Below are 17,214 nucleotides of genomic sequence, written 5' to 3' on the forward strand. Positions count from 1 at the left end.
GAAGCGACGCCGACTTGAACATACGTTCTGCACATGCGCGAGACGTAATACGTCTCCATAACAGCAGGCGGCGCTAATCTGTATTGTCGCCCAAAAAATTAATACCGGAAATGACGGAACATCTCTCTAGACCTCATAAACACAGAGCACACTGTCGTCAGTCATTGTTTTCATCAGAGAGTGTTGATAAGTAGTCAAGAAGGAGCGTTGTTGTCATTACTCGCTGAACAGAAGAAAATACGATGGCTAGTAATAAGAAGATACTGGAGTTGTCAGCTCTGGTTTTCTCGTGCACTGATTCGCTAGTCAAGGGCTAGCACTCCACCAATCAGATTGGTCATTGAGTCCGACTGCCCACTGGCTGATTCAACAAGTCAAATTGGCCAAAATGAACGGCGATGGCTCCTCCGAGTGACGACGGCACAGAACACATCGAACACACTAGAGTCACCGACCTCGCCAGACTGTCCGACGACGTCCAACGGCCGATAATCGGGTTGGTGTGTCAGCGCCTTAAGAGAATAGCAGGGCCGGCGTGTGTGGGGGGTGTGTGGTAGAGCGAGTGATAGAGTGACGGTGATTAGCTCCGGAGCGAGTAGTGACTCTAGAGTCATAGTGAGAGAAACAAAGTGTCTCCCCTGTTCTTTCTGACCACGGTGGGAAATCTGGAGCAGGAGAAGTTAACCCTCTCCTTGATTTCATATTGTTTATGGAGAAGGAGAAAGGGGAAATGAGTCGGGGGGAAATGCGACGCTACCAAGCCACGGCCGAGCGACAGGCGTCGCCACAATGCGTAGTTACATTTTTCGAGAGGTGCATGTCAGGCTACGGCGTAGGGTCGGTATCTCCACGTACCTTCGTACATAGCCACGGCATGGATTTTACGCAGCAGTATAAATCACCCAGTTTCCGTACGATATCCTACAAGCCCGTTCATGACAACGCGTTGAATTTTATCGACTAATCGATTAATTTAATTAATCGACAGATCTGTAAAAAATTTGTTTCTCCACAAAGAATCATGCAAAAGCACCACTTTAAAGCATGTGTTTTCCAGAGATGTGCTCATAAATTTCTTGGAAATAAGTCTGCATGAAAAAGCATTTAAAAAATTGACAAATGGACTATTAAAACTTAGTTGACTAAAACTAAAACGACCGGCCAGTCAACTAATCAGCTAATCGAGGGGGCAGCCCTACAAAAATGATGACCCAAACTATCCGCTGTATTCATCCATCACAGTTTACAGACCCGCAACCTCAACCCTCTGTACTTACTGTAGTTGTGTGCACAGTGTAGGTTCCTGTGCAATTTGGGATTATTAGTAACATTTCAAAACAAATTAAAAAACCCATGTATGGACTGCACTGTACTCATAGCTTCACCTCTACATCTCTGGTCCTCACTCTCTTGTTTTTTTATTTCAATCTCAGGATTATTGTAAAAAAAAAGTGTTTAATGATATTTATTTTAAATTGTACTGCTGTTATAAAAAAAACAATTTCTTGTCACGGTGAAGGTTTATTTCTTTTTTGTTTTTTTAGGCCTCCTGCTGCAGACGCTTAACAAAGAAAAAAATAATAAATAAAATCAACTGTGTGCCATCACTTCCAGGAAATGTTTTTAAAGTATTCCACTATAAATATTAGACAAGGTTGATTCCGCCAACCAAAAGTTAAAATAAATATACAGGTATTTACTATACTTTCAGTATATACTAATATACTTAAGGTACCAAAAGTAAAAGTACTTAATCTATAATGACACATCATCATGTGTTAGTTGATTAATCCAAGGGTGTAACTTTGGGTTGAGAAGTGGGGGACACACAAAACAGGAGGTCTGGGGGTCCTTTGCCAGAAAAATGTGAATCCCATTTCTACATACATTTATAGGGACTATTATAATACAAAATCCAGGAAATAAGTGAAGCCCAGTGAAAATTACGCCCTAGGATTATCCATCCATTTTCATCCGCTTATCCGGTGTCGGGTCGCAGGGGCAGCAGCTCCAGCAGGGGACCCCAAACTTCCTCTCCCGAGCCACATTAAGCTCCCCGCACTTCGTCATAACCACCCACCCAGACAAAAATCAAGAAAAGATGACACAGTAACAACAACATTTAAGACCATTCAACAAAATAGTGACAAAATAGACAATAAAGCATATAAACATATTTATAAATGACAACACCATAAGCCCATCATACACGTCTCTTGCTAGCACAAAGCTTCTTAGGAGCCCTCCAGAAAGTTCAGGTACTTTCCTTATTTTCTAGTATAGACATCCAATCTGGCAAACTGTTTAAATGACATTTTTTCAAAAGTCACCACCCTAGCCATCTCACAAGCTCACTCCTGGATTGACAGGACCCCTTCATTCCTGCATCCTCTTAAAATAATCTGTCTGGCGATCATTAAACGAGTCTGGACCCAGCTTCTTATCACTCTCATAAATAAAGGTACAAAAAAGTAAAAATAAAAAGGTAAAAGTGCTCGTCGCTGGGGCGGTACCCCCAAGGGGAACAACCGTGTACCATATTATTGGGTACAAAGAAGTACCCCTACAGTTTGTGCCTTTTAGGTACAAATATGTTCCTTCAAAGGTACAAATGGCTCGTCGCTGGGGTGGTATCCCCAAGGTACAGCAATGGTACCCTTACCATAGGTACAGAGCTGTACGCTTTTATACTGTACCTTTTGAGAGACAATTTTGTACCTTAGCAATACATTTGTACCTTAATCCACTGGTACAAATGGTACATATATGTGCTTATCCATCCCACTTAGGATTGATCCATCTCCCAGAACAAATAATCTTGACGATACAAAATCCAGGAAATAAGGAAGTTGACCATAATGATAAATTATGCCAGAAAGAATAGTACTTAACTATAAGAGACTAGGGGATATGTCCCCCCTGTGCACAGTGGAAATTACGCCCTAGGATTATCCATCCATTTTCATCCGCTTATCCGGTGTCGGGTCGCAGGGGCAGCGGCTCCAGCAGGGGACCCCAAACTCCCCCCCCCGCCCATCGTACACGTCTCTCCCCCCGCTTCTCAAGATCCCTCCAGAAAGGTACTTTTCCCCATTTTCTAGTATCGACATCCAATCTGGCAAACCGTTTATATGACATATTTTCAACACCGCCACCCTAGCCATTTTACAAGCCCACTCCTGGATTGACGGCACTCCTTCATTCCTCCATCCTCTGGCGATCATTAAACGAGTCTGGACCCAGCTTCTTATGTGCTTATCCATCCTGCTTAGGATTGATCCATCTCCCAGAACAAATCATCTTGGGCTGAATGGAACATGGGTGCCTTCAGCTGGCTTCTTTTTGTCGGCCCTACTCCGAGTTCCTCACAGATGACTGAGCTTCTCACCCTATCTCTAAGGGAGACGCCAGCCACCCTCCTGAGGAAACCCGTTTCGGACGCTTGTACCCGGGATCTAGCTCTTCGGTCATGACCCAGCCTTCACGACCATATTGGTAGGAACGGAAATTGAACAGGCTAGTTGAATTACATTTTGTATTAATAGCCTTAATAAAAATCTGCAAAGTAACTGCAGCTGTCAGATAAATGTAGTGAGTGGTGGAAGAAGTAAAAGCAAAAAGTAAAAGCCAAGTCAATGCAGAAAAACCTTCACATTTTTAAAACTAAATACTTGCTCTTGGGGGAAATACTAGAATTGTTGGGGCTTTGTAAACTATAGAGTGTGGTCTAGACCTACTCTATCTGTGAAGTGTCTCGAGATAACTCCTGTTATGATTTGATACTATAAATAAAATTGAATTGAAACGATCAAAACAGTTCTGTTAATCAACTTTAATCGGTAAATCATTTCAGTAGTAGTATTTCAAGTAACTAAAGCTGCAGATGAATGTAGTGGAGTAAAAAGTACAATATTTCTCTCTGAAATTTAGCGGAGTAGAAGTAGAAAGTGGCATGAAAAGAAAAGACTCAAGTGAAGTAGAAGTACCTCAAAATTGTACTTAAGTACAGTAGTTGAGTAAACGTACTTAGTTACATTCCACCACTGAATGTAGTGGAGTAAAAAAAAAATACAATATTTGCCTGTGAGGTGTAGTGAGTTAAAGTAGCATGAAATGGAGATACTCAAATACAGAACAAGTACCTTAAAATTGTATTGAAGTAAATGTACTTTTCCACTCACTGCTGTTCCTTTAGGTCATAACGGTGCGACAGGCAGTGTTGCCAGATCTTGCGAGACAAATAAGCAACCAGGCCTGTGAAAACAAGCCCAACGGAGCCCCCCTAGGTTCCGGGAAGAGAAAAATAAATAAACTGTGTGCACGGTTTTACAATCCGTGGGGACGGATTTTAAACTGTGGGTACAGATTGTCAATTTACATCCATGTGGACAGATTGGTAAACTGTGCGCAGTTTTGCAAAACTGTACACACGGTAGTTTATTTATTTTTCTCCCCCCTGAGCTTAAGGACAATGATCACAAGAGTTAGTTAAACCACCTTTTAACATTATTTAACATTAGAAAACTGATGGGATCTCAAATATAGACTGATGTACCAAGTACATTATATACACAGTAAACCTCTGATAGCCTAATTAAAATTTGCACACACAAATAAATATCATCCTGAACTCACAAATTCGTCATTTATTATTGCAGGGACTGCAGAAGATCCCATTTTTAAATAACTATAACCCAGAAACAGGAGAAATTATTAACAATCTTAGTGTGCAGCAATAAAGTGGCTCCTGCTCTGATAAACAAATGAGTGAGTTAGAAAAGACTTAAATAAACTAAACTGGTTTAAAAACAATTCCAGTCAAAACCATTTAAACAGGTGAGGATGAGGCTTGGTCTAAAACATTTTTCTTAAGACTCTTAACACTTTAGCCTCATATATATGAAGAATAACACCACCATTACCTTTCTCATCACTCACTGACATTTTCCTAAACAGAAAAAAACCGATTGCCCTGCTCTGCCTCTGATTGGCTAGTACTCGTTGCCATCTGGGTCAGAGCCAATTAGAAGCAGGATGTGGGTGGGAAAAAACTTTGCTGTCTCCTGTGTGTATGGGGAAAGGGGAGGGACAGAGAGAACAGGTAAGGCAAATTCCTACGTTTAGAAAATATCTGCTTGACAACTTATTATGGAGCTAGGAACAAGCCCAAATAAGCAACTACACTTTAGAAACAAGCCCAAAAAAAAACGCGACCCGCGACTACCAATATTTGTAAGCGACTTTACAGAAAAACAAGCCCAAAGTCGCTTATAATAAGCGGACTTGGCAACACTGGCGACAGGTCCATGAGGAGGCCGCTCCTCAGCTCTGGCAGCTGATTGGTGGAGAGACGCCAGATGTATAAACGCTGAATAGGCGCTCACATCCACGCATTTTCCTTTAATTTTATTCCTTCCCCTTACCCCTTTGAATTGTGTGAACAAAAAAAACCCAGACGTGGTTGTTTACGTGATTAAATATTGCTTTTAAAACACACGTTCGTACAGAGTGAAGCCGCCCACACGAAGTGCGCTGACCACGAAAAACAAAGTAACCCTATTCCCTAGAAGCCACAGGAAAAAAACAGGCAGCGTGCCAGCGTAAAACCGGAAACCCAGAGGTTTTACCTTCAGAATAAAATTGGAACTGTAAGAAATTAACATTCCTCGTTTGTTTATGACTGTAGATGGATGGATGGATGGATGGATATGTATATGGATATCGATAGATAGATAGATAGATAGATAGATAGATTAATGACCAAGTACTATGTGTACAAATACAAGGAATTTGACTCCGGTTTTTGCATTGCTCTTAATGTACTTACACAGAAATATACATACAGCTAAAATCAATGACAACAAAGTTGGACAAAGGTATAACAAACATTGTACTACTATGTACGGATATAAATGTATATGAAAGGTATATAGGGTGTATTTAGGGTTGGATGTCCATCGTTATGTTTTGTTATGTGGGCTAATTATGATTTATAGTTTTCTGTCACTGTCAAATACAAATCTATATCCGCCAACCTCATGTATATAAAGCATTCTGTTACATTAATCATCCCATTCCTTTGCATGTATTGCAAGTACTTCATGTTTTACTTTTGTCCAGTTGTGTTGTCCTCTTTTTTAGCTGTATGTTTATTTTGTGTGTAAGTAAACGAGCAACGAAAAACGAAAAACCAGACTAAAATTCCTTGTGTGAACATACTTTGCCAATTAGCTGACTCTGATACTAAAACTGACTGGAAATCCGAGTCTTATTTTGAAAGACTGACCGGAAACGGATTAATACATCCATTGTGTAAACTACAGCGAGGATTACAGTTCTGTGGGGAGTTGAAACCAAACTCGTCCTCGTCTCACCTCTGTGCGGCTCTCCGGTCTTCTCTGTGAACCGTCGCCACATTAACACGCCAGGAACCGGCGTGGTGAACAGAAACCGGCCAGAAACGGTGAGTTCTACCCGGCCGCTGCTTCACGTGCAGCCGAGAATCGACCAGTGTGTGGATAACTTACATTAACGTGTGTTAAGTGTGAGAGTGAACTGACGAGCATGGACTTGAAATACCCATGAGGTTTCAGCGCAACGTTAGGTCAAAGCCACACAAACAACGAGCAACACCAAACTCCATTTACATTTTTAGAGATTTAAATGACGTGTCTCAGGGAGTCAAAACGGACTTCATAATGATTACAGCATTCGTGTATAGTGAGTTAATGCACTTAACAGGTTTCACATTACTGTTACATATTAATCATGCAGTAACTCTATAAACAAGTATGTCTTTTTCTGATTAAGTGATTTGATAGTTTAGTTGGAAAGTGTTTGGCAAATACAGTGGATTCAGGTTTACTGTGAATGACCAGTGGTTCCCAACCTGGGGTTTGGGACTCCTTGATGTGGCTTGCAAAATACATCTGAGGGGTCGCAAGTTGTTCGACAATTTCGGATATAGCGTTACACTTACTTGCTTTCTAGCTGATATGAAGCTATAGCCAGCTGGCTTAGCTTAGCTTAGCAGGAGGAAACAGCTAGCTTGGCTCTGTCCAACGATAACAAATGTTTTAAAGGTCCCATATTATGCTCTTTTTCGGTCATACAGGTACTTGTGTTTTAGGTTTCTACTAGAACATGTTTTGTTTGTACATGCTTTAATGTAAAAAAAAAATCCATTTTTCATACGGTTTGTCTGAATATACCTGTATGTCTGTCTAAAATGCTCCGTTTTAGCGCCTCTCTCATATAGTATAGTTGTGACATCACAACCGGGGGTGGTGTTGCTGAATAAATAAAAACAACATTGATTTACACATCACAGAACTATTTATGAGGGTGTCTAAACACTTAACTGTGTGACCACTAGCAGAACTGTAGTTTAGCGCACATGATTTTAGAAAATAAATAAAAACAACATTGATTTACGCATCACATTAGCTATTTAGCAACAGTTAGTAACAGTTGGAAGTAGGGCAGTGTTTCCCATACATAGGTTCTACTTGGGGTTGTTTGCATTTCTCTGTGGATTGAGCGTTTGGATCCTTTCACAGTGTTTATATAGCATGTCGACCTGCTTTATAATAAACATTCAAGAAAATTTCACTTTTTACAATATGGGACCTTTAAACCAATAAGATATAATGTACCATTTAGGGAGCTTTAACTGTTGCACTAAAACCACGTCTGTGCTCTTTAGTAATGTTCATGTTGTTTAAAACACTTAATGATGTCTTTTGTGTTTTCAGCAGTTGAATATGTGTGCTGTAGTTTTAGTGCAGTTCTGTCTTATCCAATTTTTTTGGGGTCTGTCAAAAGCACCTGCTCATCAGCAGCTCTCTCCCAGCAGCAAACTTAACTTGACCTCTCATCATACGTTCCCCAGACTGTTGAGCTATATCCCCACGCTGTTTTTTGTCAGAGGATCAAAGGTACAATAATACATGTTACAATGAAACTTTAAATATTTTTTTCTGTAATATTAGTTAAAGGAACACGCCGACTTATTGGGACTTTGTCTTATTCACCGTCTCCCCCAGAGTTAGATAAGTCCATACATACCCTTCTCATCTCCGTGTGTGTCGTAACTCTGTCTGCCGTGTGTGTCGTAACCCACCGCTAGCCTAGCTTAGCACAGATCCTGGAGGTAACCGGCTCCATCTAGCCTACTGCTCCCAATAAGTGACAAAATAACACCAACATTTTCCTATTTACATGTTGTGATTTGTATAGTCACAGCGTGTACAAATAACAAGGTCACATGAGACAGAGCCATCTTCTAACCGTATATAAACTGGGAACTAGGGGTGCAAGATATATTGACTCAATATCGTTATCGCAATATATCGAAAGTGTCGCAATAAGCATGCAATATGTTGTGGAGCGCTGCGTCCGTTGGCTGCGTGGCTTAGTTGTGTTTGATTCAGAGCCCGCTTGAAATGCTGTAATGATCACGTGTCATTGGCAAGTTAACTCTGGGGTATACGGTGGATAAGCTAAAGTCCCAATAAGTCTGCGTGTTCCTTTTAATTTTGAGTAATTTGCTTGGAAGTGACACAACAGATTGTGTCACTTCCTGGTGGATTGTCATGATTTGTCTCGTTTAATAACTACAGTGTGGTCAGCAGCCTGTGGCTCTGTGTCTTTGTCCCAAAGCAGGCGGTGGTGAAGTCATGTTCAGACTCCTCAGTCACCACGGTAAGATGACGCGGAGCTGCCTGGCAGCCCAGCGGCGCTATGAGCACAGCGTCATGGCCATCCGCCGCGAGGACATCAACCCCTGGGAGAGGAGGGCGCCGCTGGCCCCCAAACACGTCAAAGAGCTGACCAACGCCGGCGTCAAAGTCCTGGTCCAACCGTCCAACCGCAGAGCCATCCACGAGAAGGTGAGGCACTGAACAATGTTCCCTTTGATATTACTATCATATATAATAGGGATGTAGCGATATACTCAGCTCACGATTCACGATACTATTTTCTGATTTTTTTTTAAACAGAATGAGCTGCATAGCCTGGCTGCGCTCTCCTACATACTTCCGCTCAATTTTCATTTTCTTTCAGTACTCCGTCTGGGTTTGCGGTACATTCTTGGGTTTTCTCTTTGGCGGTCCAATCAGCGAACCGAGGGAGTGGCTGAGAACGGTGACGTTGAGGCTGTGCGCTAGTTTGAGTTGTAGTTCCGTAATGGCGGCGGAGAAAGATGCGAGCGAAGCCATTCGGTCCGTTGTGGCAACGCTGCCGAATATCCAGAAGTTAAAGTCCGAGCAAGAACAATCTTTGCTGAGTTTTGTTGGTGGCCATGATGTTGTGGCCCTCCTCCCCACGGGGTTCAGGAACAGTTTGATTTTCCAGCTCGCTCCGTTAGTGGGGAAGGAGTTGGCTAAGGCTAACGCTAGCGATGCTAAGCCGACATCACGATCAAACGTTAGCGATTGGTTATGGCAGAGCCAGAGTGGCTCTGGGCAGATCCAATAGTTTTAAACAACAGAGGAAGTTAACACTTGTCAATGGAGAGTGGCTAGACTCTCTACAAATGAAATGTACCAGAGTCTGGTAGGACCAGGCTAATGGACCAGAGTCTGGTAGGACCAGGCTAATGGACCAGAGTCTGGTAGGACCAGGCTAATGGACCAGAGGCTGGTAGGACCAGGCTAATGGACCAGAGGCTGGTAGGACCAGGCTAATGGACCAGAGTCTGGTAGGACCAGGCTAATGTACCAGAGTCTGGTAGGACCAGGTTATGAGCTGCAGACAAATGACTGGAAAATATTCCTTTTATTTATATAAGCTGTGCAAAACCACACGTTTCCAACAATAACGTGTGTAACAAAAATGAAATAAAAACATGATAATTAGATTTTAAAAACAAATCCCACATCAAAATAACTAAAAACTAAGAAGACGAAGTGATGTCTGAAGTCCAACAAGTGAACCAAAAGTAGATTAGGCGACCTAGGGTTTATCTTATCTCACGTTTTGCTTTATTAGATGTGTTAGTTACTCATGGAAGTATTGAAAGTTTTACTTTTTTTGTTTTTTTTTTTCTAAAGAAAAGAAGATTGAAGGCCGTGTAACCATCAGCCTGTGCTTTGCTTTCAGTACTACATGAGGGCCGGGGCCGTCATTCAGGAGGACCTTTCGGAGGCGTCTCTGATAATTGGGGTGAAGAGGCCGCCGGAGGAGAAGATCATTCCCAGGAAGACGTACGCGTTTTTCTCCCACACCATCAAGGCTCAGGAGGCCAACATGGCGCTCCTGGAGGACCTGCTGAAGAAGGTGAGAGCGCTCAAAAGATCCCTAAAAACGTCCTGACCACAATAGAGTACACTCATCATATTAAAGTACCTGTTTACTAAAATTGGTAGTGCACTGTTTTCCAGTTAGTTTAAAAGAAACTGACTGCTTTAGCCACATTTGGAAAGCTATTATCCATTCGATATTTATAAAAAAAAAAAAAAAAAAAAAAAATGTATTTATATATTGTGTCGAATTTATTTGTTTTTAACTTTCCAGCCAGAGGAGTTGTTACACCACGTTCCGACATTTTTCTCACTTTTCTATAGAGGTGTGACGAGATCTCGCCCCACGGGATCTCTTGAGATTAAAACGTGACGAGACTTCTCGTTGAGGTAAAAATTGTCTCGCAATATCGGTCGGTGCAGAGCAGCAGCTACATCTGGCTTTGAAGATGAGTCTGGCTTGGACCTCTAGATTAGCATAGAAGTATAGATGCACCGATTACAACTTTCTAGGCCGATTCTGATTTTCATTAAGTTAAGCCAGCCGATACCGATTTTAGCCGATTCCGATTTCATTTTTTCTAACCACTTTACAACACACACAAATATTTATTTTCTATCTTTTCTTTTAATAGAACATTTTTTGAACAGATAATGGATCACTATAAAATAGCACTATATAAATGACTCCTGGTGTGGGACATTCACACACATCTAAAGAGCAACGTTAGAACCATTTCCTTCTTTTCACATCCAATATCCAACTAAAAAAATATGATTTAGGTTTTTGGTGTCGTCCCTCCACACCCTACTTTCTCCTTGCAGGTGTTGCATATCGCAAACTTGTTATCTTCTGCACACACGCTGAAGAATTTCCAAACAGCTGACATGTTGCAGGTTAATTCACGAGGTTCCCTACATGTTCAAGAACAGCGCCAACACGCGCTTCACACCGCGACACGTACGTGCGACACACGGCGGAAAAGTTGAGAGAAAGGAAAAAGAGAGCGTGCTGTGGTGTCCGTGTGTGCGTGCGTCCTTGAGAACTGTAACTCGTATAACTTATGTTGTCAGTTAATTGTAGCATTGACCGGCATGAAATCGGCATATGTCAGACAGCCGGTCATGGCCGAGCACGTGAAAACCGGCCAATTCCGGTCACCGGCCGGTCTATCGGAGCATCTCTACATAGAAGTTGACTCAATTCACTTTTGCAGAGCGGTAGCAGAGTTGCAATTGTACAAAGCTGCCGGTAGAACCCAGCGTTAGAACGTTAGAGGGTACGGCCGCTCCCTCTCTCTCTCACTCTCACTCGCACCTGACACACACACGGACCGCAGCGTGCAGTTCAGTGTGGCGCTGACTCGCTCAGATTGCTCTCTTTGTTTTTTAAATGAGTCAGAAGCAGAAAGCAAAACCTAACTTTTACTTCTAATGATATTAAACAAATAGAAATGTTCTCCCGTCGTCTTAAATCAATACAAGAGCAGCTGACTTCCTTGTTTACTGCTGCAATGAAAGGCTTGGTTATGTTGTAACCTTGGTTCTCTGAGTAAAGACTGTTTTTACAGTCATATTACTTGATATGGGAAAGGGATCTGAGTGTTACACTGGATGATGATGATGAGCGGGACAAAATCTGTAGGAATAAAAATTAAATAAAAAAGTAATTAAAAAATCCCAATCTCCGATGTTATCTGTCTTTCCTTCAACAAAACCCCTAAAAAACTATACCAAAATGATTTGTTTTTTTTCTTCTCAGGAGGTTCGTCTGATCGACTACGAGAAGATGGTCGATCCTAACGGCTTCCGGATCGTAGCGTTTGGTCAGTGGGCCGGCGTCGCAGGTATGAAAACATGAATTAGGTCTTGCAATGTCCCTCAGCTGGTCAGTCACTGTTGTGAAAGTGTTTGGCAGCAGCAGCTGTTGTGAAACCAATGTGACCGTAACCTGGCTGACATGGTCTCTGTTTAAACATTTCTACTTGAATCAACTGGACCTTCATCATTTGGTCAGGCAGTGCTGAAGCTGTTGAGTCAGACTTGTGTCAACATGACAACTAACTGCTGAATCAAAATCAGATCTTCTTCTGGCTCTGATCCACTTGGATCTTTTTTTTTTTTTAGATTCAACTTTAGTGTCAGTACAACTACAGGTACTGAGACAACGAAATGCAGTTCAGCATCTAACCAGAAGCATCTAGACTCACTTCAAACAGTGGCTCCTAGAAAACCAGAGATGCACTCACTTCTGTCACATATTTCAACACCCACACACTTTCACTGTTAAATTGAATGCAGTATAGAGGTGGATGAATAATGTCTTTGTCATTATGTATTTTTGTTTTGTTTGTTTGTTTTGTCAATGTATATGTCACCATATGTCTACCTTTTTTAATTTATAGTGAATGAGTGCTGTATGACTGGCTGTCTCTATGTTAGTCCTATGTCACCTGCCTAGGGACTGCAGATGAAAAGTAGTTATTTTTACTAATTCTGGCATATTTACATGGTGTTTCTATTAGGGCTGTCAAACGATTAATTTTTTTAATCGCCAAATTTCTATAGTTATTCACGATTAATCGCATGTTTTATCACATGAATAACATTCTATTATTTTGCATTTCAGAACTGTTTTTAAGTACATATTAACAATGGAAAGCCATTCTTACCAGTGTATCGTAATTGGGAATCAAATGAATGCAAAGGAAGTGACTTTATGAACTTGACTTTACGATTTGTAATTGTTTATTTATTTACTGTAAACAAAAGAAAAATGTGTGAATCTGTCATTATTGCACAATTCCTCCAAGTACCTAACCTAACTGAGATGTAACACTAACACTTTGCTTATACAGTACAAACAAAATGGTCCAAAAACCAGATGCCACAGCAGGACATTTGTAACCTTTATGTTTTTCTAATAAGGAATGTAACAATTCTCCTGGACAGAAAAGTGGGTGGACAATGTCCCAAATGACAAAAACAGTCAAAAAAACGATACAAACAACACAGTACTAAAACCGTATGCTGATATACAGAGTCAATATAGTGTTTAGTAACTCCTAAATAATTTTGATTACTCACTGACGTCCAGTGATCACCGGTTAATGAGACAGCGTTTGCAGCACTCTGCAGCAGTTCCAGTTGGGCTGCTTTCTCCGTGTCGTACAGGCTGTGTATGGTGAAACTACTGTCCCCCTCGACAACTTTTTAAAAGTAAACTTTCCATTCAGAATCTTATTGGCATCCATTTCGGCGTCTCATGCTCGCCATCCACTCAAAACGTAACGTTAGCCTACTACTCTTTGGCCGGCTCGAGAGCCCAAACAAGTGTGTGCGGCGTGCCTGTTTAGTTTCCGGTCTAGCAAGATCCGGTGTGGTGTTGTAGTTTTTCTAACGTTACTAGTTGTTGCAACAGCATGTAAAAAAAAAAACTACAAAGTTTGCCAGGCCAAAAAGAATGTTAATCTCGCGATAAAAAAATTTACGCCATTAAAATGGGTTTGCGTTAACGCCGTTAATAACGCGTTTAACTGACAGCACTAGTTTCTATACAACAATGTTCATAAGTATGCACGGTCCCTATCAAATAAACCAATAAGAAAAGGGCAGAGTAATGTACAGAATGAATGTACAGACAGTAACCTAGTCAAGTCAATGCTCTTTTTTTTTTTTTTAAAAGTAAGATTACAATCATAAATATATTAACATATATGGTACAGAAAAACTGAATTAAAGCAAAAAAAAACACACACACACACACACACACACACACACACACACACACACACGAGCGCTTCATTTCCCCATACCTTTCCCATTCCTCAACCTACTACTCTGACTCGTCAAACTCGCTCAAGAGATACAGTTTGAGCATGTGCTTATATCATTTCATATCTCAATATAAACAATATAGTATATCACAATATAGCATGCTTTTTGGTGAATCAAAAATAAATAGACTATGAAATAACCACATTGTAAAGTCTATTTTTGTATCCTCCCATGTGAATTTTGTAGGAATGATTAACATATTGCACGGCTTGGGGTTGCGCTTCCTGGCTCTGGGGCACCACACCCCCTTCATGGTAAGAAAGCATCCACAAAAAAAAAGAGCAAAACAGCTTGACACGAAAACAGCTCCCTGTGCCTCAACGGTGATCCTCATCCCCGGCACTCCCTGTCTCTCTGCTGTTCGCAGTACATCGGCATGGCTCACAACTACCGGAACGTCAGCCAGGCCATCCAGGCAGTGAGGGATTGTGGGTATGAGATATCCATGGGCTTCATGCCCAAATCTATCGGCCCTGTGACGTTTTGTTTCACCGGTACCGGCAACGTCTCCAAGGTACGAGGTTTAACTTAAACCAAAAAACATACGCACGTACCAACACTCAGAGGCCTCAGAAAGCAGGGGTCTAACGGTTTGCTTTTGTCATTTCTTCCTGCAGGGAGCCCAAGACATCCTTAACGAGCTACCTGTTGAATATGTTGAACCTCACGAGTTGAAGGCCGTCTCGGAAACAGGAGGTATGACATTCCTGTGCTCATCTTTGTGGCCCAGTGTTGGATTGATGTGATGTAATGTGCATCGTGTTCAACACAATACAAAACGTAGGCTGCAACTAACGATTGCTTTCACTGTCGATTGATCTGTTGATTATTTTCTTAATTAATTGAGAAGTTCTTTGGTCTATAAAATGTCAGAAAGTGGTGAAAAATGTTGAGAGAGAGTCAGTGGGTCAGCGGGGGTCCGGGGCCTTGTTAACGAGGCTGACTGCAGAGGGGAAGAGACTGTTTTTATGTTGTGAGGTTTTGGTCCCGATGGGCCGCAGCCTCCTGCCAAGAGGGGAGGGGTCGGCTGCAATCTTTCCTGCCTGCCTCAGCATCCAGGAGGCGTACCGGTCCTGGAGAGATGGAAGATTGCAGCCAATCACCTTCGCAGCAGAGCGGATGATGCGCTACAGTCTGCAGGAAAGTGATACAGGAGCTAATTTAACTTCTTCAAGTGCCCATATTATGAAAAAAAAAAATCACTTTTTCTTATTATTTTAGTTTTTTATTAGTTATTTTGTGTCTCTGGTGCATCCACACGCAAAAAACATCCATGCTGTTTTGAGTGAGATACGGGTTTCTGAAGCTGTTCAAAATCTGCAGGGTTTTCTACGTCACTAGTCGAAACGCCGGGCTAGCCCCACGTTCGCAATGGCAAAACAGTGCTCCAACACACACGAGTTCACCATAATCTACAAAAGAACTACTTGCATGTCCCTGTTCTGCCGGTATTCCACACGAAGTTGGAAGTGCGCCCTCGTTTAGAAGAAGTCTCCCGGCTAATCCTGCCTTGTACTGACTGAAGCTAGAGAAACAGCTAGCTAGCTGATGTAATCCTTACCTAGCTACCGCACATGTGCGACTCCCACCAAAGATGTTACAGCAGTGAGAGGTCTCACTCTGTAGCTAAAACAGACCTGAACACAGGGTCAAAAGAGGAGCTGCAGTACAACAAAAATGTTTTTTTGAAAATTAAACCATGTAAACCTACTCTAGTACAACCTCTAAATACAATTATGAACCTGAAAATGAGCATAATATGGCCACTTTAAGGGAACAAACGGATCAATTAACAAAAACATGAGCTTCAAAGTTTTATTATCTGGTCTGCAGCAATAACTAATATCTTCATGATCATCTGAGTGAACTGGACTTGATGCGACTAGGTGAAAATGGAAGGACAACTTCACTATTGAGTGATTTTTAAACCTGCAGTGAGTAGAAGGCAAAAACAAAACTGACAGCATTTGAAGTAGAGTAAGACCTCTTCCTGCAGCCCTCTCCTCTCTGTCGCATGGCAATGCATGCGCACAACAGCCAATAGGAACGCTTTCTCACTATAAAAATAAACTGTGATTGGCCATAGTCTCCCATACGGGGTACATTTTCTAACGCCTGAAAATAGAACCAAGGAGGGAATGTAGAAATCTAGTTTCTTTCAGATTACTTGAAGTACAATAATGCTAAATGTTATGGATTTTTTGCCCAACGACACCAAAAATAAAGTGCCTACAACATCTTTAAAGAAGTGTTTTACCGTAAGAAAGGCGAGTATATTTATATAGCACATTAGCATCCTCATCAGGCTGGGGAGACAGATGTTGCTGGCGTTGTGGAAGCGGAGCTACCTGCCGTTTTAACTAACTTAACTAGGAAGGAGGGTGAGTGGAGAGAGCGGTGGCATGTATGGGGTATGGAGCGGTGAAGGAGACATCCTCGAACGCGTTGGTGTTGGTGAGGGTGGGTTAAGATTCCTCGTCTAGGCTCTGACGTCTCTCATGGTCAACCCTCTCCCCATGTTGTGACTGGTGTGTCGCGCTGTGTTATGTCTTCCGCTTGTTTAGATTCCTCTTGCCGCACAGTCCTTGGCAGAGGGAACAGATGGGCGATGCAGGAAGTAAAATACAGTGGCACTCATAAGTTTATGAACCCATGCTTAAGTTGACTAAAAAGAGGAATAAAAAAAATCATCTTTTGGAAATTGATCTTATTGCCTTAATTAAAAAAATGAGGAAAAATCCAACCTTTAAGGACACCAATTTTCTTTGTGAATGAATAATGTATCATAAATACATAAATGTTCTTCCTTAAAATACAGGGGTCCTAAGTAAGTACACCCCTATGTTAAATTCCCATAGAGGCAGGCAGATTTTTATATATATTTTTTTAAGATTATTTTCTGGGCATTTCCGCCTTTTAATGATAGGAAAGCAATGAAAGCGGGAGAGAGAGAGGGAAGACATGCAGGAAATCTTACCAGGTCGGACTCGAACCCCAGACCTCTGCATTGAGGCACGAACCTCCGCACATGTGCGCCCGCTCCACCGACCGAGCCATCCTGGCCACGCAGATTTTTATTTTTAAAGGCCAGTTATTTCATGGATCCAGGATACTATGCATCCTGATAAAGTTC

General features: G+C 41.7%; 1 protein-coding gene across 3 annotated transcripts in view; it reads left to right on the forward strand.

The window, feature by feature from the left end:
* Positions 1–6,286: 6,286 nt before the first annotated feature.
* aass (aminoadipate-semialdehyde synthase) overlaps positions 6,287–17,214 on the forward strand; it is a 37,589-nt gene continuing 26,661 nt past the window's right edge. For 2 of the 3 annotated variants that reach the window (XM_031279727.2, XM_031279729.2), the window contains exons 1-7: positions 6,287–6,463; positions 8,665–8,891; positions 10,105–10,281; positions 12,007–12,091; positions 14,268–14,335; positions 14,449–14,595; positions 14,699–14,777. In XM_031279727.2, coding sequence (XP_031135587.1) covers positions 8,679–8,891; positions 10,105–10,281; positions 12,007–12,091; positions 14,268–14,335; positions 14,449–14,595; positions 14,699–14,777 — 769 coding nt within the window. In that variant the 5' untranslated portion in view covers positions 6,287–6,463; positions 8,665–8,678. Of the gene's footprint in view, positions 6,464–8,661; positions 8,892–10,104; positions 10,282–12,006; positions 12,092–14,267; positions 14,336–14,448; positions 14,596–14,698; positions 14,778–17,214 lie in introns of all 3 variants that reach the window. The other variant, XM_031279728.2, reaches the window with a different exon arrangement.

The sequence above is a fragment of the Sander lucioperca genome, chromosome 7 (genome assembly GCF_008315115.2).
Source record: "Sander lucioperca isolate FBNREF2018 chromosome 7, SLUC_FBN_1.2, whole genome shotgun sequence".
NCBI lineage: Eukaryota > Metazoa > Chordata > Actinopteri > Perciformes > Percidae > Sander > Sander lucioperca.